The sequence below is a fragment of the Platalea leucorodia genome (assembly GCF_965183815.1).
Source record: "Platalea leucorodia genome assembly, chromosome: 7".
Lineage (NCBI taxonomy): Eukaryota > Metazoa > Chordata > Aves > Pelecaniformes > Threskiornithidae > Platalea > Platalea leucorodia.
Window position 1 is genome coordinate 56,214,761 of NC_138829.1, and position 27,609 is coordinate 56,242,369.

Here is a 27,609-nt window from a genome sequence, read left to right on the forward strand (position 1 = left end):
CTTGGCCTTGAAACCGTGTAAAAAAGCACCTGCCATGTGCCTCAACAAGATGCAGAGAGCAAAGAGCTGAATAAAGGTTCACTGTGATTTGATACGGGTATCAATATCAATTGGTATTTGATAACGGCATCACCAAAGGTAGGGAACAACAGCCAATTCTGACAAAATGGGAACTGGTTTTTATATTTGTCCTTCTTTCTCTACAGGGTATTTCAGTACCTTCCAAAAATAGTTTTGTCTTCCTATTTTTTTTCCCCATGTCCTTTGTTCAACTCTTCATACCCTGATAACAGACATAAGTAAAAACAGAATTGTGAAAATATACAGAAAAGGCGATTTAGGATGTACAAGAAATCTCATGCTCTTGCCTCCTTTCAACACAAACTTTTACAGTAAGGGTTATGTTCTTAGCTAGCATCGTTGTGGGCAGACCACAGAGGAAACCTCTGATGCTACATCTGTTTGCCCCAGCATACCATTAGTTCTAAAAACGTATCTATGATCTTTATTCTAGCTACATCAATTTCTCTTGGTTCTGGACCTACTATGTGTTGGACCATTTCCCTCAAGAGAAGTTCAACATATTTGAGTGTTGCGCTCCAAAATCCTATGCTGTTTAGCTATTCTGGATCCTCTTCTGTTTAGTTGGAGATGAGTTTTTCTTTTGTTTATCAGGTTATGCTGAGGAATAGAGGGGCACCTGGGGATGGAGCAGAGGGTCAGCATGCTTGAAAGCTTTGCCCTTAATGGTCTGTTTATCTTCCTTATCCTGGGTCCAGTCTCCCAGTATCACATGAATGCTTTGCAGAAAGCTGTTCTTGAAAATTCAGTTGTGAAATGATCCACCTTGAGTTACAGCAATATAGTCATTGTGCAGCAGTATAGATATTAGAGAGTTTGTACTTCGGGTGAGTTATGAAGGCAAGCCCCCTGTGAGACTTGTGTTCCCTATCAGAAAAAACGGCTTCCAAAAACTTCTGCGCTTCGTGCCAACGCTTGCTGATCCACGTGGCAGTTATTATTTTTACCTGTGTTAATGCCAGGTCAGGAGAGCAATGGTTCTTTCCCTTTTCAGGCCTGCATTTAAAGATTCACTTCAGATTGCCTTGGTATGAGCATATCTTAAAGGGCTAGACTGATTAGCTGTATTTTCCAGAGTCGTTCTGAGTCTCAAATTGCCATTAATGCCTGAAACAAGTCAAGTCATTTGAGCTTGTTTTCCCCATTCCATATGGACCCCCACCTCCTGCTTCCCCACTGCCCCTTGGACACCTCTCCCAGGCCACGGGTGCAGAGCTCGGGATTCTTCCTGACCTGCCAAATGCGGCTGCTCAGGTTTCCCGCCAGCTGTGCAAGGGCTTCCAAAGCAGGAGAAAATCCCCAGTGCTGTGCCGAAGCCAGCGTGCGTGCCCTTCTCCAGCTGCGTGCCAGCGTTACATCCCTGCTGAGGTGCAGCTGAGAGCTGGGGAGATCACATCACACCGCGAGTTGTGGTTGCTGAGCTGCCCGCCCCATGGGGAGGCTGCATCTTTCCGACGGCTTCCTCCATTTATATACCCTGCTCCAATGGCATGACTATGAAAAATCTACACAATTTTTTTTCCTTTTTAAAACATTTCGTATAATAGTAGGCTATTTTTATTATTAACTGAAGATATTAAAACATTGAAATCCTCCAAAGGTAATGTTATTTTTTAAACTTGTTCTTTTTTGCACGTCTGTTAAAAATCCAGAAACCAAGCTAAACCAGACTATCTGTAGAGAAAAGAGGATTGCTATAACTACATGAAAGGATTTCTGAGTTAAGCCCATGACTTTTGAGAAAGGAGACATGAAAGCTGCTGTAAAATAAAGTACAAATCCATTAAAAGATGACTGTGGACTTAAAATTACATATTTTAAATAAAAAAAAAGACCAACCACAAATAGTTGGGAGAATACATAGTGGGAGAGGAGCTTACAAATGTTAATTCATCTTAAGCTAATTCCCCTGAGGCTGTGTTCACATCCAGTAAATAACCACGATGTTTACTGGCTGAAGAGTTCACCAAAAGAGTGAATTTGACATTACTGTTACAGAGTTGCAGAGCAATTTTTTAGTTTATAATAACTAATGCTCCTGTGGGAAGTCAGCCCCTGCATTCCGCTAGGTAGGGAACAGAAATTACGTTATGAGACACATGCATTTAAGTCAAAGCAGCTCGTATTTTTAAAATTAAACACTTGAAACATACTAGTCTGTAGAAATTGTTAATCAAATGTCCTCACAGAAATCATTCGCTGCTGACATTGAATTATTCAGTGCTTAGATGAACAAATGCATTTGATGAAATCTTACCTGTTCATTACCAATTTGCAAGCATGAATAAGTTCAGTAGATATAGATCTTTCATAACCAGATTACTTGTTTGCTGACAATTACTAGAATGCCTTTGCTAAGACCAAAGAAGTTTTAAAATCTAGTTTACCTTCTATTTTGATTCTCCTTATTCTACGTATATCTGTTATTTCTCTATTCCTTTTGCATTTAAACCTGTGAGGACCGTGGAGGTGAGGACTGTGGAGATAGCTGAATTAATTTCATTTGTCTTGTCACTACTTTCTAATTTTACATTTGTGAATGGATGAGAAGTCCAGAGGGCAAAGTCTAGTAAAGAATGTTTTTCCATTAAAAATAAACACATTCATACATTGAAAATGTTATGGGAGCATTTACGTAAACACTAAACTTGGCTGAAGCCCATTTAATAAAACTTCAGTTTTGTAATCGGTTTGCTCTTCAAGTGTCGTCATACTTTTCTAACACTTCTGGGCAGCTTTTACTGGTTTGTCTTTAAGATGGTTTTTGTGAATCATTTATGGGTGAGGGTGTATTTTGAGAGCCTCCGATAAATGTATCGTAATGATGGCAAACAACAGTTGCCAAGCTCTAGCAACAAATGAAAGGAAAAGCTGGGTAGCCTACATTGTTTGAAATAATCAGTGATTCTGAGTTTGTTCCTGGGTACGATGATCAAGCATTTCCTATTACAGAATACAGAGCGATGCAACCTAACCCCTTCCAACTTATCGCATCTAAAACCTTGCCCAGTACAGAGAGACTCCCATGAACTGTAATGGGCAGGGAATGACAGAACGTGTGAAAAGACAAGAATAACCTTGAGCCACAGCAAATTCTATACCAAAAGCCCCTGGAGGACTGACGATGAAAGATTTCATTAGATGTTAAATGCACTAATGAAATGGCTTAATATAGTTACTCTGAATCTCGTCCACCAGATTCTGTGACAAGGAACACTTTTCAGTGCCTGAATGGAAAAAATATTTCAGTTCACATGCACAACATATTATTAAAATCTGATGTGTTAAAGATAAAGTTCAAGTCTAAATAATGATTAGTGCCAAAAACTTCAGGCCAAACTACTTCAGCCTTCTTTCTTAATACTTTAGCTCTGTCCTAAGTCAGAAATTTAAGATGACTGCAGAGAATTTAAATATGTTTGAAAACTGAGCTTGACTTCAAATCAGTGTTGGGTTTACTGAGAAATGGGCATTTTGTAAAAGATATTATAAATCTGTGGCTCTCTCCTACTGAGTTTTTGTTCGTGTTAAACTCATTCTGAATAGACAGCGTTGACCTTTTAACTCCGATAATATCAGCGTCCGTGTACATTGGGAGGTCTGTGCCAGACATTATGGTCCTGATAATAAAATGTTCTACAAATGAACAAAAAGGCAAGTGTTATAAATAGGAAATTAGCACCACCTTTCCTCTGTCTTGTTGCTTTAATATTTCTGTTAACACTAAACCAATGTGTAGAACACCTTCCTGAGATGAAAAGGGGAACAAACTTCTAATGGAGATACGAAGGATTTGATATAAAATGCAGCAGCTTTGTAAGGACAATAAATATTTCTAATTAGTAATTGTTTTTCCTTTCTTGTTCTTTAATGAAAGAACTGTGTATTTCAGAATAGGGATTATTATTATTATAATCTTGTAAAACTTCATTTAAAAAAAAAAAAAAAAGATTTTATTTTTCTTGAAACACAAAACAACCAAACCATGCAACTGCTTGCTTCCTTTTTTGTAAAGCCATCTGGTTTTTGTAACCAGAAATCTTAGCCTTGGTCCCAGAAAGCGTTCCTCTGGAGCAGCCTGCAGGTCCCCTTGCAGGGAGGAGGCAGGCGGGTGCTGCTGCAGCCGGTGACGTTCACTGTGGCTGTTGGTGAGTGCCGGGCTCGGGGATGAGCCACGCTTTGGGAAACCTATTGAGGTTTTGGCTGGCTGTGTTGTGAAAAATGAATAATATTGCATTCAAATGTACAAATGGCTCCATTACGATAGTTTAGGGCATTTGTAAATGTGTAACAACTTTCCAACCAAATGAGAACGTCTGTAAAATCACCTGAAGTTCTTCATCATGCTTGTTTTTCAAACTACATGAAATTACAGTCCAGATTTCTGATGGACTAATGAAGAGATCGGGTTTCCTCCAAATGACTTGTTGTAGGTTAAGTACCCTAGCAACAAAAGGAGGCAGGAAAAACTAATGATTTCTAGTCATTTTATTCTGTCAGGCTTTCTTTTGTAATGCGAGTGCTCAATCCGTTGTATTTTGTTGCCGGGTTTTTTTTCCTCCTTATTTCTTATGACTTGAGGATTTGCCTGCATCCACAACGGGTTACTTTTTCAGTGCACAATTAAAGCAAGCCTAGTTTATACCTACAAATAATGTAGGTTTGTGTGCATCTATTGACCCTGTTACCACCGGGGTGGTTTTCTGTTGTTGATGAGTTGTTATATCCTCCTTCATCCTTCTGGATCATTCCTATGGGTTCTGACAATGTTACAGCTTCATTGGCGGCTTTGGGACCTAATTCTATGCGTTCATGTCCACGGCAAATGTCATGTAGTATGTGCTGTGGTCAAGGTGATCTTGATGTCCTGTTTATATTGAGAAAGAAAATGACTGGAGGCCAGTGAAAGCTGTTGGCAATTTTTCTTTGGAAAGGTGCAAGCTGAGATGTTGTCTAGTATTGGAAGCAGTAATCCTTAGCTTGATTTTACAGGCATACAAACTACTTCAGCTTATTTTTGAAGGTAATATGCTGATGGTTATTGGAATCACTCAAATGGCAATTGGCAAGTCCCTTCAGATGGTGGTTATCATGAGATTAAAGGTATGGTGAGGGCGAGGCTCTAAGCCTGATGAATGCTCAGGAGAGGAAAATAGCTTCGTTAACAAAAGGGCAAAACCCTTGTCTGCTGACCCTGTTGCTAATGCACTTATCAAACAAGCCTTCTCCCAAAATTAGGCAAAACCAAATGTTTAAAAAAAAAAAAAGAGATTTCAATTGCAAGAGAGCTCAGCTCCCACAGCTGCACTGAAGCAGGTGGGCTCTCTGTAGCATCCCAGCAGTCCCTGAAAGCTGTGTCCCTGGGGGCTGAGGGAGGGCAGCTCTGCCATCCGAGACTCGCTCTGCGCGGCAGTACTTCTCCAAAGGGTGTCTCCCGCTTGCTGTGGGGATGCATGCACAGCGAAGGTATGTTGCTGCCGTCTGTAGGCACTCGCAGATGATGTCATTTCCCGCCACATTCCTAAAAAAAAAAAAAAAGGTATTCATGAAACTCTTGCTCTGAGGACGGTAATGTATCGAGTGGCTATCTGGCATCTGAGCATGCTGTATGTCCCCAGGGGTTGCAGACAGACATTCTGTAACCAGAATTCAGAGATGTCACAAGTGGCTGAACAAACAAATATCGCCAGTTAATGGTTAAACTCTCAATTTACCAAAGCATTTGTTACCAGTTTGCGAAAGAGATCAAACAACCGTGAATCATAACCTTGGCTACTAATTAAATCCTTTATTCCCTTCCCTCATCGCAGAAGCATTTAATCTTGGGGAATCAGGACAGCCTGTTGTGCAGAATTAGATTTTACAGCATAAGCAGAAACAAGCTTACTGTAAGGTTTCCTACTGGAGCTGGAAATGGGAAGGAATAAAATGAGAATATTGACTTTCCCTTCTGGCATGGAAGTTCACGTTAGCACTGAACAATGATTGATGTAAAATAGCTGCATTGGAAAATCATTTTGGTGGTATAGTTTTGTTATTTCACTGAATGGCGAATATAATTTTTATTATCTGGTTGTCTTGCTTATAGATGAGACTCGTCATCTAGATAGAGAATGAGGGATTTGGTGTACTTCACTAGTGACCGTCTGTCCCAAAGAAAAATATTTTACTTAGAAATAATGGACTGTGAAGAACACCCCAGAGGAAATGAGGCATAAACCAAAATACTACAAGCAGTTTTATGGCAATTGAAATTTATGTCTATTTGTCATAAGATGGTTTTGTGTGCATTTATGTTTAGGATGTATAGCTGCATGACAGTTACTCTTTCACGCCTGATATTTAATAGCAAATTAAGCAGCGTTTATCTTTTTGGCTCCCATCTCTGTGAAGCAGAACTTAAAAACCCCAAACACTTTATTTCCTTTGGGTTTTGGGGAAGTTGTCCTTGTCCCTAGAAGCCGAGTGATGCAGCAAGGGCTCACAGAACGGGAATACCATGAACTAACACCAGGCTAACTCCGTTCACCAGGACTCGATCCAAACAGGCAGCCATCCCAGTTAGGAGGAGCAAATTTCCATTTTTATAACATGAACCATGATCTTGCAGTTACATCTGCGGGAGCAGGGACCTAGAGAGAGTCTCACTGAGAAGAAGGGTCTTTCTGTACAGATCCAACTGCAGATTCACGGATCGGTGCATAATTATTGAGGCACAGTCACTTTATATAAATGCACTTACACTCTTAGCGATCTGTAGACCTGTGGTGAAAAGTATATTAGTTTGAAAAGCAACCATATTTTACACTGTATCTGGAGAAAGCAATCTTATCTTGACGTCATTCCTAAATCTGAGCAATTTCTGCAACAAAAAGAAACCACCTGAGAGGCAGTATCTACAAGTAGAAAAAGTTTTTGGCTTCACAGAAAGCTATTTTCCCACTAAAAAGTGTGAGTTTTCAGAAAGGGTATGCCCCAGCTACGCTTGCCATGCTGTTCAGAGGACAGGCATCCGCCATTTGCACATGCAGAACTTCTGTTTGCTGGAGCAAATTTGTCCTGAGGAAATAAGTGAATACTCACTAAAATTCTAGGTTATATTCACCTGAAGAGGTTTGGGTGATACGATGCTATATCCTACCGAAGACCCAAACCTGTACAGAACTTAAATATGATTTTTTCCATCCCATAGTGGGTATGAATGCTGTCAGGTTCAGTACAGACAGAAAGCACTGCCTAGTGACATCTCAATATGCCTGTCATCGTCGCTAATAATAATTTTATAAAGATAAAATGTCTGGAATATCTAACTCTGCTCTTACTGCTGCTTCCCCAAAGCCATCACTAGAAGTCTGTTTGGGATGAGAATTAGAAATACTAGATTTTCATGCGTTTAAAAAGGAAAGAAAGATTGTGCAATAATGTCATACAAGTGCATGTTGATGAGAGTAATAGAATGAACAAGTAGAATAAATCATTGGCATAGCTTAAATGTTTGATTTGATATTTTAATGTTAAGAAGAAAAATCCATCGTTCTTGCAAACTTTGAAAAATTTAAAATATCCATTGCTCTTAATGAATTGTTTAAAAACTGATATCAGATACTATGAAAATCTGTTATTTTAAAGTACAAAGAGCAAATTATTATTTTTTAATTCTGTTTTCAGTTCATATGCATGTGCTTGACAAGGGAGATATGTTTGTTTAAAGACCTTCCAGATTATTTTGGTTTTATAGACACTTACAGTTTGGTTTTGGGATATATGTGTATGTAGATGTTGCATTCAGCTGTCAGAAGATCATTTGGATTGTTTAGCAGTCAACTAAAAAATCTTCAAAGTGTTTTTTTTTTTTAATAAATTTTGAAAACCAAACAAGTAAGTGAAGAAACATGTTGTACAAGACTTAGGGGAAAAAAAAAAAAAAAAAAACCACAACAAAAAACCCCCAAACAAACAAAAAAACAACAAAAACCTAACTAAAAACCCACAAGCTGGAATTCTAGAGTGACCATGTGTGAAAGCTGTGTATGCCTGAATATGCAGGAACTTGATAGATGGGGTTTTTTCAGAGAAGAAATTGGGAAAGATGGGTAGAGATTTGCTTAGACATAGGAGGAGGTTATGTGGACCCAGCTTTTTACTGTCAAATGCATGCAAACCTAGCATAGGTCAGATAAAATCCTGGATTGTTATAGCCACCTTGGAAGGTGGGGAAGGTCAGCATAATAGTGTGTTCTGCTCTCAGGCTGAATCTCAACTGCTTACATTACACATTCACACGATAGTGAAGCATTTACTGCAGGCTGTTGTTTTTATTCTCTGGATGGAGATGCTCTTTCCCCCCACTCACCTTCCTACTTTTTCCCACAGGCTGCGAGAACACCACCGCGCTGCAATTAAGGTGATTCGTAGGATGCAGTATTTTGTGGCCAAGAAAAAGTTTCAGGTGAGTTGCGAATAGAAAGCTCCGTTTCTAAATAAACTCTTTTATTCTCTTGATTCATTGTTTCTTTTATAAACTTAAGAGAGACTAACACAATTCATTTTAGTAATGGTGAGCTACACCCACTATTCTCTCCCTCCGTCAATAGGGTGGTTGTTTAGCAGTAGGTTAGTCAACTGTGGACGCACTGGAAATAGGCTAAACTCCTGAAATGCAGTCTGAATTAAAATGTTATTTTCTGCTAATGGACTTGACCCTTAACCCTCTGTTATCGCTGTCTCTTTCTTGCAGTGCAAACATTCTCATATGTCTCCATTCATTCTGAGCTGTATGTTACTGTCATGCTGAGTCAGTAGGATTAGAGATTAAAATACTACCTACCTCAGCCTTGTTGCTGTCTCTTACTCAATGATAATGAAGTCCTGATAAGAAACTGGGGTGGAAATTTGTTAGTGTATTGGAAGGTTTCTCCTTCCTTTTCCCTTCACTCCTCTGTGTAGGTAGGAGGCCTCCTGAGTTTGTGAGATATCGGTTCTCTTTACTCCTCTAGCCCTCACTGACATACGTTTCCTCTGTGCCACTTCACTTGCTGTGATATCGCCATACCGTAAGCATTTAACAGTAGCTAATTAACCTTGTTGCCTGGTCTGAATGAAAAATTCTGACTGCAAACTTTCTAAGAATGTGGTTTCTAAATCAATTTCATTAATCCAATAAACACCCATGTGTCAACAGCCTTCAGCTTGATTTAAACCAGGTGAATATATATATGTAAGAAATATATTACTTTAATTAATAAGAGAATCCTTGGAGAACAGACTTCACAACTGAAAATGCAAAGAAACAGAGGGGCTTAACTGCCCACATCCATTTTCATATATGACCACAGCACTACTGCTTACAATAGACTAAAAAGCTTTCCTGTGCTTAATCTATCCCCCCATAAAAGGGGGGAGGAAGGGGTGTCCTTTTTCCTTCAAATATTTGAAGGGCGCAAAAGTTTAGGACCAAAAAGATGATGATGACTAACAGTCCAAGAGAGCATCATTTCTGTAAGGCAATGCTTGCTGCTACTTCGAAACTGTGATTCTGACTTCCTTGTTGAAATTTAGAAGAACTGCCTGAATTCTTTAGCAGTTTCCTACTTTGAATCTTTTTATTAAAATTCATGAGCAAATTTATGGCTAAGGTTGCCTGAGCTTTTCAGAAATTTGTTTGTTAGGTATAATGTATTCAGACTGTCATCATATAGGCTGAAATCTCTCATGTCTGGGGTTCTCCCATGTCCGGGGTCACAGAGGGAGCACTTTCAGAAAGTTTCTGCTAGCACATTTCACCTGTTTTTTTATTAGACTAAAATTAAGAAAGGCACACTGTCTGGACTGCTTGAAAATCATTTTTAGAGTCATTTTGTTGAGAAGCTCCTTAACGCTTGCTGGTCAGCACTTGTAACTTGGCAAGGGACGTGGCCCATTCTAGTGATGTGTCTACTGCTGTTCTGTGAAAAACTGCCTAAATGTGGCCAGCTACATTAAACTTTGATTTATTCTCATTCTAAAACCCAATTGTGATCCTTTGCTCTGTGGCAATTACTGAATCACTGCTCTCATAAATTTAGATCATAAAATATTTGCCATGGTATTAACTAAACTGCTTAGAAACAAGAAATCTCCACATTATATATCTACTTCCCAAGTGGTATTTGTCAAAAACAGATTTTGAAAATGCCTGAACACTGTGTGCAACATTATCCACCTGGCAAATAAACGAAACTCCCCTGCGGCAGATGACTTGATAGAAGCTGAAAAAGCATTTGACTGAATAGAATGGGACTATTCAGTTCATACTTAAAACTTGTTTGTGCTCGGTATCCCCGTTCCTAATCTGGCTTCTCAGTTGTACTCTCACTTTCACATCTGCAAAAGAGCTGGTCCTGGCCATCTACAAAATCCCTAAACAAGGTTGTCTCTCATCCTTCTTTAGGAGTGAGTCTTTCTTCTTCCTGAGCTATCAATATTAGCTGTTACTAAAGAACTAAAAATGTCAGTTAAGCTGAAGTGAAAAGTATCTCAAGTCACTCCTGCGTACAAGTGGTACGCTGCTGTTTCTGCCAGAAGCAGAATCTTCCAATAGGAACGTACAGGGGATATCTGATACTTCTCCATAATATCTGAATACAAGGTTATGACCGAGTTTAAAAATTTGGAGAGCGCCAAAGGTACAGTTTTCAAAAGCACCTAAGTAAATTAGTGCACAAAGTCACCTTGAAATTCAAGCTACAAGGTGCTTTTGAAAATCTCTCCTGTAATTAAGAGATAAGCACTGTCATTACTCTTTCCTCAAAAGTATGTTGTAAATCTGCTTTGTTCTATTGTATGCACATAAAATAGTCATAAGAAATTTAAATGTTTAAACATGTGCCAAGTAATGACTATACAGTTTCTAATAATCAGTCCAACTCAATATCTGAAATTAAGGTAAAGCAGAAGATGCATTTTAAAAATGTATCTTCCAGCATTTAGGAGGCCTGCATAGCTGTTTTCTGGTAGATATTTGCCTTCTAAGCTTTTTGTGTTTATGTGAAATGAATCTTCCTAAAAGAAAATTCAGATTTTTTTTTTCTATAACTACTGAAGAAAACCCAGCCGAAGTCCATTGGACTATTCATGCTTAAAATTAGCTATAACATAAGTAATTGCAAGGCCAGCACTTAAAAGGAGTATTTTTTAGAGGTGCCTCCGAAGCTTTTGGGGAGGGGAAGCATAGGAAGAAGGAGAGGAAGAGGAGAATTTTGCAAAATAGGTCCCAGCATGAACCCAACATGGTTCTTAAACTATACCAGCTGTTTGCAGGATACACCTGTATGCCTAGATTTGTGTAGATACATTTTTTTTTTTTAAGAGCTCAATTAATAGCAGGGGGTGATGGCACCACAAGGACAAAAGTCAGTTAGAAAGCAGAGACTTCCTGTTTAAAAAAATTAAATAAAATAAATAAAGAGAAGCTAAACAAGGATACAAAGAAATTTCAAAGGACATGAAAAGCAATTCTTTGTGAAGCATCACGCTTGGGCATCATTTCCTCTTTAAGAGAAGGAGAGAAATTTATGCTCTATTTTAAAGTCCAGGTTTGAATACAGTTCGTATGATGATGTCCATGTAAGAAACCAGCATAATATTATAACGAATTAATACCTTTTTTTATGGATGTGTTTATGCTCTTGTAAAGTCTGTAGGACTGTTTCAAATCATGTAGGAAAGGTTGTATTCTGCTAGTAGTCAACGCAAGTCCTGTGCATCAGTTAAGGTGAATGGCTCACGGTTAAGGAAGGATTCTGTAGATTATAGGGGAAACGGTACTTAGAAATTAATGGTTTTCTAGGCTTTGATGACTCCACCTACCAAAAATGAATTTCATATATTAGTTATAAATCACATGTCTTTGGCACAGTCTAACGTTACAACTGAATTTCAGAAAGGAAATCACCATACTCGGTTATTCCATTAGCTGGATTCATGAGTAAATAACCTTTGTCTTCCAATTAGGAAAGTTTCTAAATGTCTTAAGACTTACGCACATGGACACAACAGATCCAGAGACTAGGGATTTGATCTGATTTCCCATTGTCATTTTGAAATCTTTTTTTTTCTCTTTCCATGTAAATTCTTCCTGTTGAGTAAATCAGTTTCCTTCTAAAATACGTTTTTAACTTGTGTTATGTTTCTCACCATGGCAAATATTCTATACATAGCATAAACTAAAAATACAGGTTGGACTTCCACTGATGACGTGTGTAATTGTTGCCTGGTTTGTTACAATTTCACTGGAAAATCTTGCATTTATAGTCTTATAATTCATCATCTTATGTAATTCATTTGTCAGGGTATGAATCATGAATTGTATGTGTAATCTTTTCAAATCTCCACACTGGGCTGTACAAACAATGTAGTTCAGAGTGTCCTGTGCTTCAAAGGATGTGCTACCCATTTTATTTGACTGTTATTTGGTTACATTTCCCAGAAATTCCCCTTGCACGGATTCCCCTCTCCCTTTCCCGGGTCTGCCTCCCTGCGCATGCAGTTACTAGGGAAGAGCAGCGGCCGGTGGTTCACATTTAATATTTGGCATTGGCTTTTGTGCCTTTTGCAAACTTTCGTCTTGATGGGGGAAATTTTAACTCCTTTAAGATTTTTGCCACAAATATTGGTTAATTAGCAGAGGGATGAAAGTAAAGAAGAGAAGTTAAGGAAAGCTGTGGGACTGGCTTCTACTTTTGTTTCTTCAAGACTCATCTATTGCCTGCTGCAGGTTTTTTTCCCTTTACATAACTAACATATTGTCAACATCAAGAGTATTTTCTCTTGAAAGATCAGCTTTCAATATGAAGTAATTACAGAATAATCAGTACTGACTATTACATATCCTGTCCTACTCAGAAATTAACCTTCATTCATAAATTCTATTTACTCCAGGCTTTCAGTTCTTTTAAAGAGAAAGAAGCAGCTCAGTAAATGAAACCCAGGCAGGGACATACCAACTCTTTCTACTGTCAGACACCTGCATCAGAGTACGAGGATGGCAGGAGAAAGCTCTGCATCTTTATTCTTACTGAACAGATTTTCTGAACTTGGAGTTTTCAAGCTGATCTTGCAGATTTCTCTCTTGCTTATTTATAATACAAAAATAATCCAAGAGTTCTTTTTTTTATATATATATATATCATCATGTTTACAGTACTAGTCCATGGAAAGACTTACGGGCTTATGCCATCATTGAATTATATTTCTTTCTTTGTGGATGCTAATGATTTATATGTGTGTAAGCAGTCGGGGTTCTTGAGAATTCTTCTGTGTGCTCTTCGGTTAGATGGAAGCAATTCCCATTCCTGTTTAGCCTTCTACTAGAGAGTATCTCACATTCACCCAAGGTTTGCAGTTGGCTTTGGGGAATATAGCAGACTGAAATATAATTTGTTTGATGAAGTGATATTATTAAAGTAATGATTAATGAAGTAATGATTCCTAAAATGTGGGAGCTACCTCCCAGGCAGGTGCAGCGGACTGCATGAAGGTGCCACAACCTGGTTTTTATATTGTATCCCGCTTTCCTTTGGCTTAAAAAAAAGAATGTATTTGTGGCATGGAATTGAGGAAAACCTGCAGCATGTGAAACAAGGTTAAGCAGTGCAGAGACATCTCCTGCTTTTGAAGTACAGGTGACAAAATATTTCTGAGACCTCAGATGGGATACAAATTGTGGTACGTTAGAAGCTACCGCTATAAACTCTTTTCCTTGTTCACAAAAGATGCAAGAAAGGAAAAGTTGTAACTCAGTGTTACCAAGGTCTTTACCAAACCTTGAAAATTATCTACAGAGTATCTATAGACAGCATAATGAATGAGTCAGGAATATAGACTAATAGAATAGTTTGAGTTGGAAGGGACTTTTAAAGGTCATCTAGTCCAACACCCTGCAATGAGCAGGGACATCTTCAACTAGAGCAGGTTGCTCAGAGCCCCATCCAGCCTGGCCTTGACTGTTTCCAGGGGTGGGGCATTACAACCTCTCTGGGCAACCTGATCCAGTGTTTCACCACCCTCATTGTAAAAAATTTCTTCCTTATATCTAGTTTGAATCTACCCTCTTTCAGTTTAAAACCATTACCCCTTGTCCTGTCTCAACAGGTCCTACTAAAAAGTCTGTCCCTATCTTTCTTATAAGCCCCCTTAAAGTACTGAAAGGCTGAAATAAGGTCTCCCCGGAGCCTTCTCTTCTCCAGGTTAAACAACCCCAGCTCTCTCAGCCTGTCCTCATAGGAGCCCTCTGATTTTTTTGTGGCCCTCCTCTGGACCCGCTCCAACAGGTCCATGTCTTTCCTGTGCTGAGGGCTCCAGAGCTGGATGCAGTGCTCCAGGTGGGGTCGCACCAGAGCGGAGTAGAGGGGCAGAATCCCCTCCCTTGACCTGCTGGCATATCATTTATTGTTACTGTATTGTTTGACTGATTTGATTAGCATCTTTAAGAAAAAGTTTGCTACCAAATCGTAAGCTCAGGTGTTACTGTTCAGTCTAATGTGTGTGAAGTTTACACCCTACTCCTCTCTCCTCTCCTCTCCTCTGTTGTGTTAGAGTTTCATTGCTGCTTCTCATAAGTAGCTCTGGCACTGATTGGACACTAGTTTCTAGATGTAGGGTTACAATATTTTTAATTTGTCACTGCACTTTGACAAATTCATTCACTTGCTTTCCAGTTAGTCTTGGTGTTTATTGGTTAAAATTATAGTCTCTTTCTTTATCTATAATACTACACAAAAGTGGTTTTATTAGTAATAGGTCAGATTAAGGCTTTCCCATCCCTGAGGTGCAAATTACAGATACAGGGCTTTCTCCCTGGTCATTCCTTGCACCAATATTTTCCCAGTATTTCCCAGTAGATCTGAAAGCTCAGCCAGTCTTTCTGGAAGAGGAAGTCGTGCACCTTCAGCCAGGATTCTGCTTTAACCTTCCCATGGTAAGAGCTCAGCTGAGAACTCCAGCTGTCTTGCTGCTGACTGAGAATAAGGGCTTGCACCTGTGAAAGACCTCTTCACTGTTCAGTGGCTGAGGAGTATGAACCTTATTTCCAGAAGAAACTAGAGTGACCACAAACTTCTGAGCAAAGTGGCAGATATACTTTTTTTGGCCCTAAGTTCTTTTGGCCTCAAGTTCGGTGGATAATCTCTTGAAAAGCATGTAGACCTGCAATAACAAAAAGGTGGATGAAATCAGAACTGTCATAATTATTCCACAAAAAATGTATGATCATGGCAACAATCAAAATATCTCAAATGTTTACACAGTGTTAAAAGGGGTTAAAAGAACTTACTGTTTACTCTTGAAAAAAATCTAAGTTACCATAGACCATTCCTACATCCTTGTGGCTTAAAGGCATGGGTTTTGTTTTTTATTTTACAGCAAGCTAGAAAGCCCTATGATGTCCGAGATGTTATTGAGCAGTATTCTCAGGGTCACCTCAACCTGATGGTGCGCATCAAGGAGTTACAGAGGAGGTATGTCAATGAAGTTCAGTGTCTGTATCCGTAAACACCAGCAGAGGGATATTTGTAAATAAGTCAGTAATTGGGGCCAGGGATCAAAAACTGACAGGGTTACGGGTGCCGTATTGGTAGGACTGTGCAATGTTACGGAATATGAAATGGCATTCAAGTAAGTTTTTCTTTTCACACAGGAAGAAAAAGGCAAAGAGCTTATAAGTTTGATGATTGGGACTTAAAATTTTCATTATACTTACGTGTATTGCCTCAGTCCCTGCTAGCTTTGACTATATGCTGTAATGCAGGGGATGTATTGTACATACAGAGTGAAATACTGTCACCTGCTCTGGTAGAATTGCACTTAAGAGCAAACCAAGAGATGACAGATGCAACAAGCAAGCTGCAGAAGAACAAGGAAAAGAGGAAACAATGCTGTTCACATGGAAAAGCAACGGGTGTGGTAAAACTTTACAGTGGTTAAAGAAGCTAAATACCAATCTAAGTCTAATCCCATTTTGTTGGTGTGTTTTTTTTGGTTTTTTTTTTTTAATTTCAAGCTATTCTTAGCCCAAAGCAACTGCTTCACTTACAGTACGAACTAGAACTATTTGAACTTCACTTTGCTTGTTTGTGAAGAGGTCTCCGCACTCCAGCTAGAGAAAGAGAAGATGCTGGTTCAGGCTGATAAAAACTAAAAATTATTCTTTTTGTTTTATAGGTTGGACCAATCCATAGGGAAGCCATCTCTTTTTATCTCCGTCTCAGGTAAGTTAATATGAAGGATGTGTCTAAAGTTAATCTGATGAAGATATAATTAATGGAAAATACTTGTTAAAATACTTTTTATTTTGTTGGCAAATTTTTAAACAGTGCTAACCAGTTGTGGTCTGATGTTTGGGCATCCACAATAGTATTTAGTCAACACCTTTAAAATAGGGTTGTTCTTATTTAGGTATTTTAAGAACCTACTTTCACTGAAGTTTTCAAAATATGGGCTCTAATCTCTCTGAGACTCACCATATTGTCAATAAAATGGTGTACTATGATTACAGAGTTCCTGTGAAATGAATAACATTCATATAGGGCTTTGATAGCTTTGGAAAGAGACTGGAAAAGGAGCACAAAGTACTAAGTTTGTTTGTGACGAGTCTGGTGAATGAAAACTCTCTGTTAATATCATTTTCAAACTCATGTTTCTATATAGTTTATAGGGGAAAAAAGATAAAATGTTACCAAATGCATTGTTCAAGTTGGCTGTAGGGTCTTTTGCATAGTGGCAGAATGATTTTAAATGGTAATTAAAACATTAACTAAATTGGGAATAGTTTTGTTCTCCCAGGTTAAAGTATAAAACTAAGGTTGAAAGTGCCTTAAACTTAAGGGCTATTAAAAGCCATGGCATGGGCTAACGCTATAAAAAGAAACAAAAAGCTGCTTTTAGGGAATAGAACTACCAGCCTGGCAAAGGTGTTCAGTTACACTGCGTTGGTGGGCTAGTTAAACACACCCTGTTGTGGCTTGCTGCTATTTTGTTATACCACCATATATTAATTTGAAAATGTTTCTTGTTCCACAGAGAAAAGCAAAGATCGAGGGAATAACACGATTGGTGCCAGGCTGAACAGAGTGGAGGACAAGGTAAGCCTCAGTTAGACTGGCAGCGAATGAGGCCATGGTCTGTGATTGAACAGTGCTTGTTTCATAGGATGTGGGGAAAAATTCAGCTTAAAAGAGAGTTGAATGCCTGGCTTTTCCAGGTGGTGGAGCATAATTTTTGTGGCAGATTGCATTTTTGGTTCTTTTTTGACATTTTAACAGAATAAGAAAAAAACAGACTTCAACTGATTTTGGTCTCTTTTGGGACTCGCTTGGGTTTTTTATTTTTAATTGTATATATTACACATGTCTCAATGCTCTACTTCCTTCCTCCACAACAGATAAAAGGCCCTGTTCCTTTAATACCTCAGTATATTACTGTCCCTAAGATTTGCCTTTGATCGTTGCTCTGCTGTTTATATAACTCCACCTACAATTCCTTAGAGAGAGCGATAGCAAACCTTGTTCTGTCCCGGTTTTCATTTCTTATGACAAATGGAGTTTCTCCTTTCAAGTGACATGAAGCCATAAAAAATCAGACTTGTTCTATAATCTCAAATTAACAGTCAAGTGCTTTGTAATCATTTATTTCAATGCTGGCTGTGCTTGAAAAATTAGATGGCAGGTAGAGGCTATGTCATTGTTAAAAAATACAGGTTTGCTTATGTTGGTATTAAGGAAAGAAAGGGAGAGTTTAAGAGAAATGGTTTGAAGCCTTTACTGATTTCTTATAGTGATTCAGTGAGACGGTGAAAGAATTTCTTCACCTTAGGATTATTTCACTCATGTATCTAAACTCTTCATTCGATATTGAGTGAAATTTTTTCTTGAGGAAAAGAGCTTTCAGAGTGTTTCTTCCACAACTGTAAGTATGTGATAACGTCATGAAGGATTTGTTCTGAAAAAATATCCAGCAAATATTCTGCAACGGAAAAGAAGTGTGAGCACCACATCCCAAAGGATACAAACTGAGCACCCTGATCTGTATTGATTCACTTGTGACATATCCGTTCATTACACATTTCTCCTTAAATATTTAAGATAAACTTGAATGATGGTACTCAGAACTATACTTCAATCTATTGGAAATAAAAGGCATTTTAAAGGGAACAGGTGCCTTTTGGTATATAGGGTGACACACAGAAAGGGTGATGTAGAAGGTAGGAAGGTACAGTGCATTTTGCACTGCTGGCAACAGACAGGGTACACCTATCTCAAAAGGGGAAAAGGATCTTTGCACAGGAGTTAGCAGGGCTCATTGAAAGAGCTTTAAACTAGATTTGAAGGTGGAAAGGGATAAAACCAGGCTTGACAGAGATAAGCCTGGGGGTGGCATGCCGATGTGTGAGGGATGATGTACTAGCAAGATCCTTCAGTCTGCCGTCTCAGTAGAGGCAGGGGATGGAGAGCCATGCAGCAGCAAAGACGCAAGGGTTATAGATGTGTTAGAAACCATGGAAGCTTCTGAGAATGGTCATGTAGGTATTAGGGTTTCTGTCCCCCAAAAGGTGGCAGGATCAATAGCCCAACTGAAGTGCATCTACGCCAATGCACACAGCATGGGCAACAAACAGGAGGAGCTGGAAGCCATTGTGCAGCAGGAAAACTATGATATAGTTGCCATCACGGAAACATGGTGGGATGACTCGCACAACTGGAGTGCTGCAATAGATGGCTATAAACTCTTCAGAAGGGATAGGCAAGGAAGGAGAGGCAGTGGGGTAGCCCTGTACGTTAGGGAGTGTTTTGACTGTCTAGAGCTTAACGATGGTGACGATAGGGTTGAGCATTTATGGGTAAGAATCAGGGGGAAGGCCAACACGGCAGGTATCATGGTGTGAGTCTGTTATAGACCACCCAACCAGGATGAAGAGGCAGATGAAATATTCTATAAGCAGCTGGGAGAAGTCTCACAATCGCTAGGTAGGAGTTGTGGTGAATGGAGTTAAATCCAGTTGACAGCTGGTCACAAGTGGTGTTCCCCAGGGCTCAGTATTGGGGCCGGTTCTATTTAATATCTTTAACAATGATCTGGATGAGGGAATCGAGTGCACCCTCAGAAAGTTTGCAGATGACACCAAGTTGGGCAGGAGTGTTGATCTGCTGGAGGGTAGGAAGGCCCTACAGAGGGATCTGGACAGGCTGGGTCAATGGGCCAATTGTATGAGGTTCAACAAGGTTCAGTGCTGAGTCCTGCACTTGAGTCACAACAACTCCATGTAATGCTACAGGCTTGGGGAGGAGTGGCTGGAGGGCTGCCTGGTGGAAAAGGACCTGGGGGCGTTGGTCAACAGCTGGCTGAATGTAAGCCAGCAGTGTGCCCAGGTGGCCAAGAAGGCCAATGGCATCCTGGCTTGTATCAGGAATAGTGTGGCCAGCAGGACCAGGGAGGTGACAGTGCCCCTGTACTCAGCACTGGTGGGGCCACACCTAGAATACCATGTTCAGTTTTGGGCCCCTCACTACAAGAAGGGCATTGAGGTGCTGGAGCGTGTCCAAAGAAGGGCAACGAAGTTGGTGAAGGGTCTAGAGCACAAGTCTTAGGAGGAGCTGCTGAGGGAGCTGGGGTTGTTTAGTCTGGAGAAGAGGAGGCAGAAGGGAGACCTTATGGCTCTCTACAACTACCTGAAAGGAGGGTGTAGTGAGGTGGCAGTTGGTCTCTTCTCCCCAGCAATAGGGCAAGAGGAAATGGCCTCAAGTTGCACCAGGGGAAGTTTAGATTGGATATTGGGAAAAATTTCTTCACCGAAAGGGTAGTCAGGCACTGGACCAGACTGCCCAGGGAAATGGTTGAGTCTCCATCCCTGGAGGTATTTAAAAGATGGGTAGATGTGGCGCTTAGGGACAGTGGTGGATGTGGCAGTGTTAGGTCAACGGTTGGACTCGATGATCTTAAGGGTCTTTTCCAACCTAAACGATTCTCTGATTCTAAGAATCACTGTGCAGTGCTCGCTTGGATCTGTGGTTGGTAAGTGTTGTTACACGTGGAAGCACTTTCCAGAAAGTCTGGATTACATTTATTTATTTTCTCTCCGTAATGTCAACTAACAGTGTCGAACACTAAAAAATGTCTTGTGACTTGTGACAAAGAGCAATGACTTTTCAGTTCGGACAAATAGTTCTCAAATGACAGCTAAAATAGCTTCTCAGTGCTATTTGTAAAATCTCCAACGAGCCTGGGAAACTTTGGTGTCGTACTGGCTCAGAGATAAGCTGTTTTGGGGTTATTAATTACTCTTTTTACATCCTTACAAATAAGTACACCGTGAATTTATAGTGACTGTTGTTTTATGTCTTGTAATGGGACTGTAAAACACTCCCTGTTTAATTTTAGTATAGCCGGGTTAAATTTTAGCCTTGTTTTAAGTAACAGACCCTTCTTTCTTTGCAGTTGCATGAGGTCATCTGTGGTTTCAGAGTTGTATGTTATCTGCCCTATACAGCTAGTCCTATCTGCAGGAATTTTATCTGAAAGTAGCTGAAAGGCTAAAAATAGAGAATTTCGGTTGGACTCGGCAAACAGTGGTATACATGACAACCCACTGGCAATGCTGAGATCCCATTTTTGCTGCAGCTGCAGATGGTGGCCAAAGTGAGTTTTTTGGTATTTTAGCTCTTTGAGATTGGCCTTCTCTTTCCTGTAAACTACATGGTACGTGGTATGCTTTCAACATACAATTAAATCCTTCCTGAGCTGAGAACTGTATAAAGGATATCTATATCAGCTGGTTTTAAAGGTGACTATATATTTTAAACAGTTATATCCCATTTGGTTTGTGAATTAGTTTTGAATCTTGGACTTCTGAAGGAGAGATTTTCAGGGGTGCAGGCTAGTGTTAGCATCTAACCACCTTTTGTGCATTTGAAAAATCTCTTTTAAGTAATTTTAAAATGAGCCGTAGCCTTCGGAAATTATTTGGACACTGCTGCTACAGCAAGAAATTACACAGCACTTCCCATGCCACAGGAATAAGCTGAGTTCTTCTAATAGATCTTTCTCAATGATCGTTAGTATGCTCATTGCAGCAGAAGGCTGGTGTACAGTTGTCAGAAAGTCTGTGTTAAAGCAGAAAGTGAGTGAAGAAGCCCTGAACCTTCATTTTTTAAACTTTTGGGTACTTCTGCTTATGGATGTCTGCTGTCAGCACAGGATCTACTACTTACACATCACAGAGGCAGAATCGAATTTTATGGATATTCCTATAGGCTTTTGTGGAGGTGGATTTTAACTCAAGAAGCTTTTACAAATAAAGCTAATTCTGTCTTCAAGAGTATTTAATCGTGTTGCTGGGACATCACGTCACTCTTGCAAAGCTTTGGTACTTGCGGCACACGCAAACATGCTCTAGAGGCACATATATGGCTGGCAGTACAGAGGGGGTGGCACTTGAAAGGGACATGTTAAAAATAAAATGCTTAGAGTCAAACAGCAGTATATTGACAAGAATTATGATGCTTTATGGCACAAATCTGAATTTCGGAGTATTGAAATCAGCAAAAAATCATGTTTTCTTCTTTGAAATTTAGGAACGTGTTTATTGTGGGGGGCAGTGTCTGTAGAGTCTGTTCATCTTGTGCACTGAGGGAAACTTTGACCTTGTAATAAGTATACAGCTTGTTCTAATGTGACTAAAGATTGTTTCCTAATATGCAAAAGCCAGGAGGATGAATCACACTTGCAGGAACCTTCCTGTGTAGAATTTTTTCATTTTGGCAAGCAATTGAAAAGGTGGTTTTGTAAATATAAGTAGAAACTGCACAACCTGATAGGCCTTCATGAAAAGAAATCACAATTCAACATGTAATGACAGCATATTTTGACTTTGCCATTGTTCTCTGTTGCTTATAAAGCTGAGGGTAGCAAATGTAGTTCTTCTAAAGGTGTATTGCCATGGCTGCGTGCAGGCAGTTGCAGGTACCCGCCGTGCCCACACCCCGATCTGTCAGGACACCAGCCAGCTTTGGTCCAGAAGGCATGTAGCTGCAGTAGTGCTCATAAACTAAGCACTAAGCAGCAATGGTCCAAGTGTGTGCATGTAGATACGCCGATCCGGTCCCTCAGAGAATGTTGTCGAGCAGGATTACAGCAGCAAATCAATTTATTTGTGGTGACCAACCTTCTCTCTTTTTATCCTGAAACATCTGTGAATGACCGTTCAGCGTACCCTGAAGAAACCTGGCTCGCTACCAAAATCAAAATCAAAAACAGTTTTTCCAGATAGGCCCAGCTGTGTGTGTGCAGCGCTGTTAATCCTCAGGCAGAGAGCACTGCGTGCCAGCGGTTTCGTTCTGGGTGTGCCCAGCAGCTCCATCCAGGAGCAAGCCCACAGTGCACTCAAGAACTTCTGTATGCTACATCTCTTTTGTTTTCACTGCTTTAATTGTAGCTTGGCTATAAATGACTGTAATGCTAACTTTTTAGAATAAATTAATCTGTTCTTTTTCAACCTTTTGCCAACCATTAATTTAGATATAACAGGCACAAGTTGCACTTTTCAGGCAATCAGCCATGCTTGTTGCTTGGCTGCCCTGAGATAATTCAGTCTTAAATATGGGCACTGCACAAAATCATCTAGAATATACAGCAGGGGCTAAAATTGGCAGTGCCTGGACTCTTGCCAGTCTGTTGTGCCTACGTACCAGACTCCCCCAGATGTCAGTAGGTCCTGCCTGTGGACCTCCCAGAGCAGAATAACAGAACCGAGATTTACAAAAAAAATTTTAAAACCATTCTGAGCAGTAGACATTATGCTCTGTTCTCTGTTAAGTTGTTTTAAAAATAGGACTTGAACTTCTTCAATTATTTGGACGCTTTAAAATTTGCCTTTTAAGAATAGTTATAGCAATCCAAAGCAGTTTTCTGGCTGTCCCTTCTATTTACTCAGAACTATTCTTGTACCTGACAGGAAGTACATTGTTAATATCAGTATTGCCAAGGTCACTGCTAACATCTTATAACAGTTTTTTTCAATTATATAGAACATTAGGAGTAATGCTATCTACTGCTAAATTTTAAGCTGTAGAGATTTAAATGGAGATTTCTGTTTACACAGAAGGTGTGTAGTAGTGAGGCATGTGACACCTTTTAATGTGAATCCAACAATTCTGCAAGACTGTTCGTTCCAAGCGTATGCACATTTTGCGTGCTCACAGCTGCAAATGTGAACCCTTGTATTCTGACTAGTACCAACCCAAAGAGCAACATGCAGAACTTCAAACATGCGGCGCAGCACTGAACAGGGAATCATTTCACTTTTTCGCATTTACTTTATAAGCAGATTGCACCACTTTTTAAATCAATTAAAAACAAATCTATCGCGTGAAAACATCAACCCTAAAAACCCTATGCCGCTTGAGTTGCGCGCTGGAAATCTGAACTGATCTTGGAAACCAAAACTGAAAGGGAGTTCTCTTCTTTGCATAGTTCTTTTGAGTTCTGGTTATGGTGATTTGGTTTTCTGTCTTCCATCTACTATGTCTTTGATTGTTAAATGTATAGATCCCATGTTCAGTAAAACTGTAAGCATATGATATATATTTGATACATTTTTCACTGTGAATGCTGAGTATGAAACTTTTAAAGAGAAGTGCGAAGGCTTTGAGGTGGCTTCCAAAAAGTGGAGGAGACCTGTGTGTTACAACATTAATATACGTGGTATGACATTTTTTTCTGGCTAAATAATTTTCTGTAATTGTTTTGCCAGAACATTGATTCTATCCATATGTGTATTAGAAACCAGTTTGGCTGGAACCCTGTTAAACACAGCCCAGCTGAACAGAATGACCATTGAGAAGTCTAGGTCTAGTTACTGATTTTACTCTTGCTCTTTCCTGCTCTTGCTTTCTGATCAACTAATAGTTCCCCATTGCAAAAGGTTTCATATCCAACGTATTTCTTTAGTTGATTTGCTCAAAAATATATGAACTTGAGTTATATATTGCAGAGGAATTTCACTGTAATGTTGATAAATTTGATGTTTCATTGTATCACAAGGTAACTTGTAATCATGCCATTTCTAATAATGAACTCCCAGCCCATCCAGCACAGAAAGGTTTAGGATATGCTCCAGAGCCCTTTAAAGGTGATGGGAGTCTTTCCTTTGACCTGGCAGGCTGTGAAGCAGGCCTTTTAATCAAAACATAAGGTAGCCTCAATGAGCCAACGTTTCAGCCTTCCTTCACCAGGGTAGGCAGAAGCATTAAACTTTATCAAAGTTTGCATGCCTTTGAGCGGATTTGTTCTTTTGGTTAATGTGATACAGTTTTGCTCAGTAACACAAACGTGTTACTTACATGACAACATTTCTGTCATAAATGGAGGTATAAATCTGTATATATGTGTGTCTCGTTATTGCATGCTCCATATTTACAATCCTAAGAGCATATATTAGGTTGCTTAACATTTTACTTAGAAAAGTATTATCTCATCTACCTCTTCCTGGGTTCTCAAATACCAGGTTTCATGTTGACAGCTTGTTCACCTAAAAGAATTCTTCATGTGTGGCCAGTCTTGCAATTTTATGTGAAATATCTGCCTTATCTAACATAGGATCAAACCTTGGTGGGTTTTTTGTCTGTTTTTTATGGCATTCTGTAGCCTGTGGGAACAGTTACTCTGCTTCCTGCTGTAACATAGCAATTAGTGCAAACTTTGAAAAAGGCCCTGACTGACGATGGCCTTCTTGCACATCAGTGTGTAATGGATAGGGACATTTTGGCTTTATTTTTAATTGAATAATGATGCTGAAAAATTGATGGTAAAAGACTGACAACCAACCACCTTCTGAATTTCTGGTCAGTGCTGGAAATCCTGGTTAGAGCCATTAGTCGTCGGTTGGAAGAGACGGCCTCAGAAAGTGTCTGGTGTGGAAATATTCAGCACTTTGCAGGCTGAACGTATGTGAGGCAGTTCAGGTATTGAATATTGGCAGCTTCTGCAATAGGTGTGTGAGGATTTGCCTTCCTTATAGCTACAAACAGAGCAAAAACTGTGGGTTTGGATTGAAATTTTAAAATATATGCAAAATCAATAAAAATCAAAACAACCACCACCAAGCAGTTACTCATCTTGTATACAGATCTTGCAATAATGCAGAAGTAGTAACTTGAGGGATGTGGAGGAACATTAAGAGGCATATGGAAGATTAAGTATCCCTATTAATTTAATACTTAGTCTTTTTCCAGATGCCGAAGTACAAGCATACGGAAGCAATTTTGGTGCTGAACTTTGTGATGGAGGATGCCCATTTTCTATAAATTGGACTACAACTAAGCACATCTTTCATCAATCTAGGTCATTAGGCAGCCTTAAAATTTTAATAGCTTTTCTCTCACCAATCTGAAAATATCTCAGTGGGTAAACAAAGAAAAACTGCAGATTTCCATTTCCAGTATCCTATGCTTTCCGTCTCCCTCGCTACAGTGAAATAAAATTATCAGACATACGTGTTAAAAATGAAAACAAAAAATAATTACTTGTAGGGTTCACTGCTGCCAGAAGCTTTGGTAGCCAGAATAGAAACAAACTGAGAGACAGATTAGGCAAATTCATGGAGAAGGGCTCGCTTGAGGATTATTAAACAGGATGTCTGTATGTAAACTCCAGTTTAGCAAGTACTTTAAACAGTAGTCAGCGATGAGTTGGTAAAAAGAGGAAAAGCATGATTTTATGTATATGTACTTTCTTACACTCTTTTTTTAAGGCTCTGCTACAAGCTTTGCACCAGAAACCAGATAACTGGGTGAGATAAACTTTAGTCTTGTTTGATATAGCCCTTTTTATGCTAGTTTGTTATGCACAGCTTCTTGCCGCTGGATTTGGTCACCCATACAGCTGAACGTTGCTGTGCAGTGTCTTAGACCTGATCTCTTTATGAAGGCTGTGCAAGCAGACCACTGTGCCTGTATAGAGGACATTCCTGGGAGGTTTTGCAGCACTGTGCCTTGAAGGTCTTTGGAATAGCCTTCACTTGCATCCATTTGTTAGCACTAATTTCATCTGTTTGAAGATCATTAGATCCTACTGCAGCATAAATGAAAAACAATCAATTTTTTTGCGTTAATGTTGAAATTGTTTAATATATTCCGTGTTAAGTACTATCTGTAACCTGTAGGCTATTGTCTTGGCGCAGTAGCTTAGATACAGTTACAGATCTGGCCTACAGAGCAGTGTTACAAGCTATCATGATGTTTTATGGTCTGTTTCTGTAGTGTCGGCCCTTGGATCACAGGAAATGTGATGATATAAAAAAAACCCAAAAAACAAGTCTAGCATCTGAACATAAATAGCCACAGACGGTGAGGATACCGCAGCTCATTAGCTTATTTGCAAGAATTGAGAATATACGCTCTCTCAAGCCTGTACAATGAAGTTAAGCAAGACAACATATTAACTATATTCTAGAGAATAGTGACTGAAGGTAGTTCAAGCTAGCACACAGTTGCTGTGCTAGTGTTCAAAAGCAATGATTAGTTAAGGTCTGGTCTTTCAGTCACGTGCAGTCACCTGTGATATTCCTCTACATATTTTATTAAAAGTAAAACAGCAAAAGTGAAATACTCCTAAAGAAAAGATTTCCTGTTTAATTGAGTTGCTATAGATTTTACCCCAAATTTCTAACACTTCTGGATGCAGACAGTAGTTTGGAAGCATGATGCCGAAGGCAGAGTGCAAACCTTTACAAATACAAAGTGTTTATATATATATATATATATATGTAAATTTTTTTTTAATCTCATTGATTTCTTCCCTGTTTGAGATCTGATTAATGACTTTTGAATTCTTAACACTGGCAACAGCTGCATGCTTGTGATCTGCACAGCTGTCTACTTGCTTATTAACAGCAGAAATCCCAGAGGAATTTTAGGTAACATGCAATATATCCTATAAAATCTAGGAATTGGGAGGGGTGGGAAATGGAGGAATGAAATAATGCATTACCAGCTGATAATCTTTTAAACAATCTTCAGATTAGTTGCTGGTTTGGGGATCAGCTGTTTGTGTTTATATTTTAGTAGGTATGCAAGTGGATATAAGGTCTGCAAATTGAGATGACTCGATCTTTTATTAAACCACATAAACCCTGTTTTGTCTGGCATTCAGTGATAAACCCAAGCAAGATTTGAAACGTAGCTTCCATCATTCTTGTGCATAGACTGTTTACATTTGATGTGGAATGGAAATGCATGGGGAATATGCTGAAAGAGAATGTGGAACAGTTGTATGGACTAAATACCCTGTAGAGCGGATCACAGAAAAGGGATTTAAGCGAACAACATGTGTGCACAGTATGCTACACGGAAAACTTTTATTTATCTTTCTTATAGGTTAAATGAAAAGAAATGACCATAAGATCATCTCTGCATTCTGTTTCTGTGTGTATGTTGCAGATGAGCAACCAAAAAGCATTCTAACATGAATGGCAAATTTTGGTTTTGATACACTAGGATGAAC

General features: G+C 39.3%; 1 protein-coding gene across 1 annotated transcript in view; it reads left to right on the forward strand.

The window, feature by feature from the left end:
- Positions 1-27,609, forward strand: part of KCNQ1 (potassium voltage-gated channel subfamily Q member 1) — a gene marked incomplete at its 5' end in the record, with an annotated part of 370,416 nt that overhangs the window by 245,276 nt on the left and 97,531 nt on the right. Inside the window, 4 exons of the mRNA XM_082317249.1 lie at positions 8,455-8,530; positions 15,481-15,575; positions 16,279-16,325; positions 17,137-17,198. Coding sequence (XP_082173375.1) covers positions 8,455-8,530; positions 15,481-15,575; positions 16,279-16,325; positions 17,137-17,198 — 280 coding nt within the window. The remainder of the gene's footprint in view (positions 1-8,454; positions 8,531-15,480; positions 15,576-16,278; positions 16,326-17,136; positions 17,199-27,609) is intronic.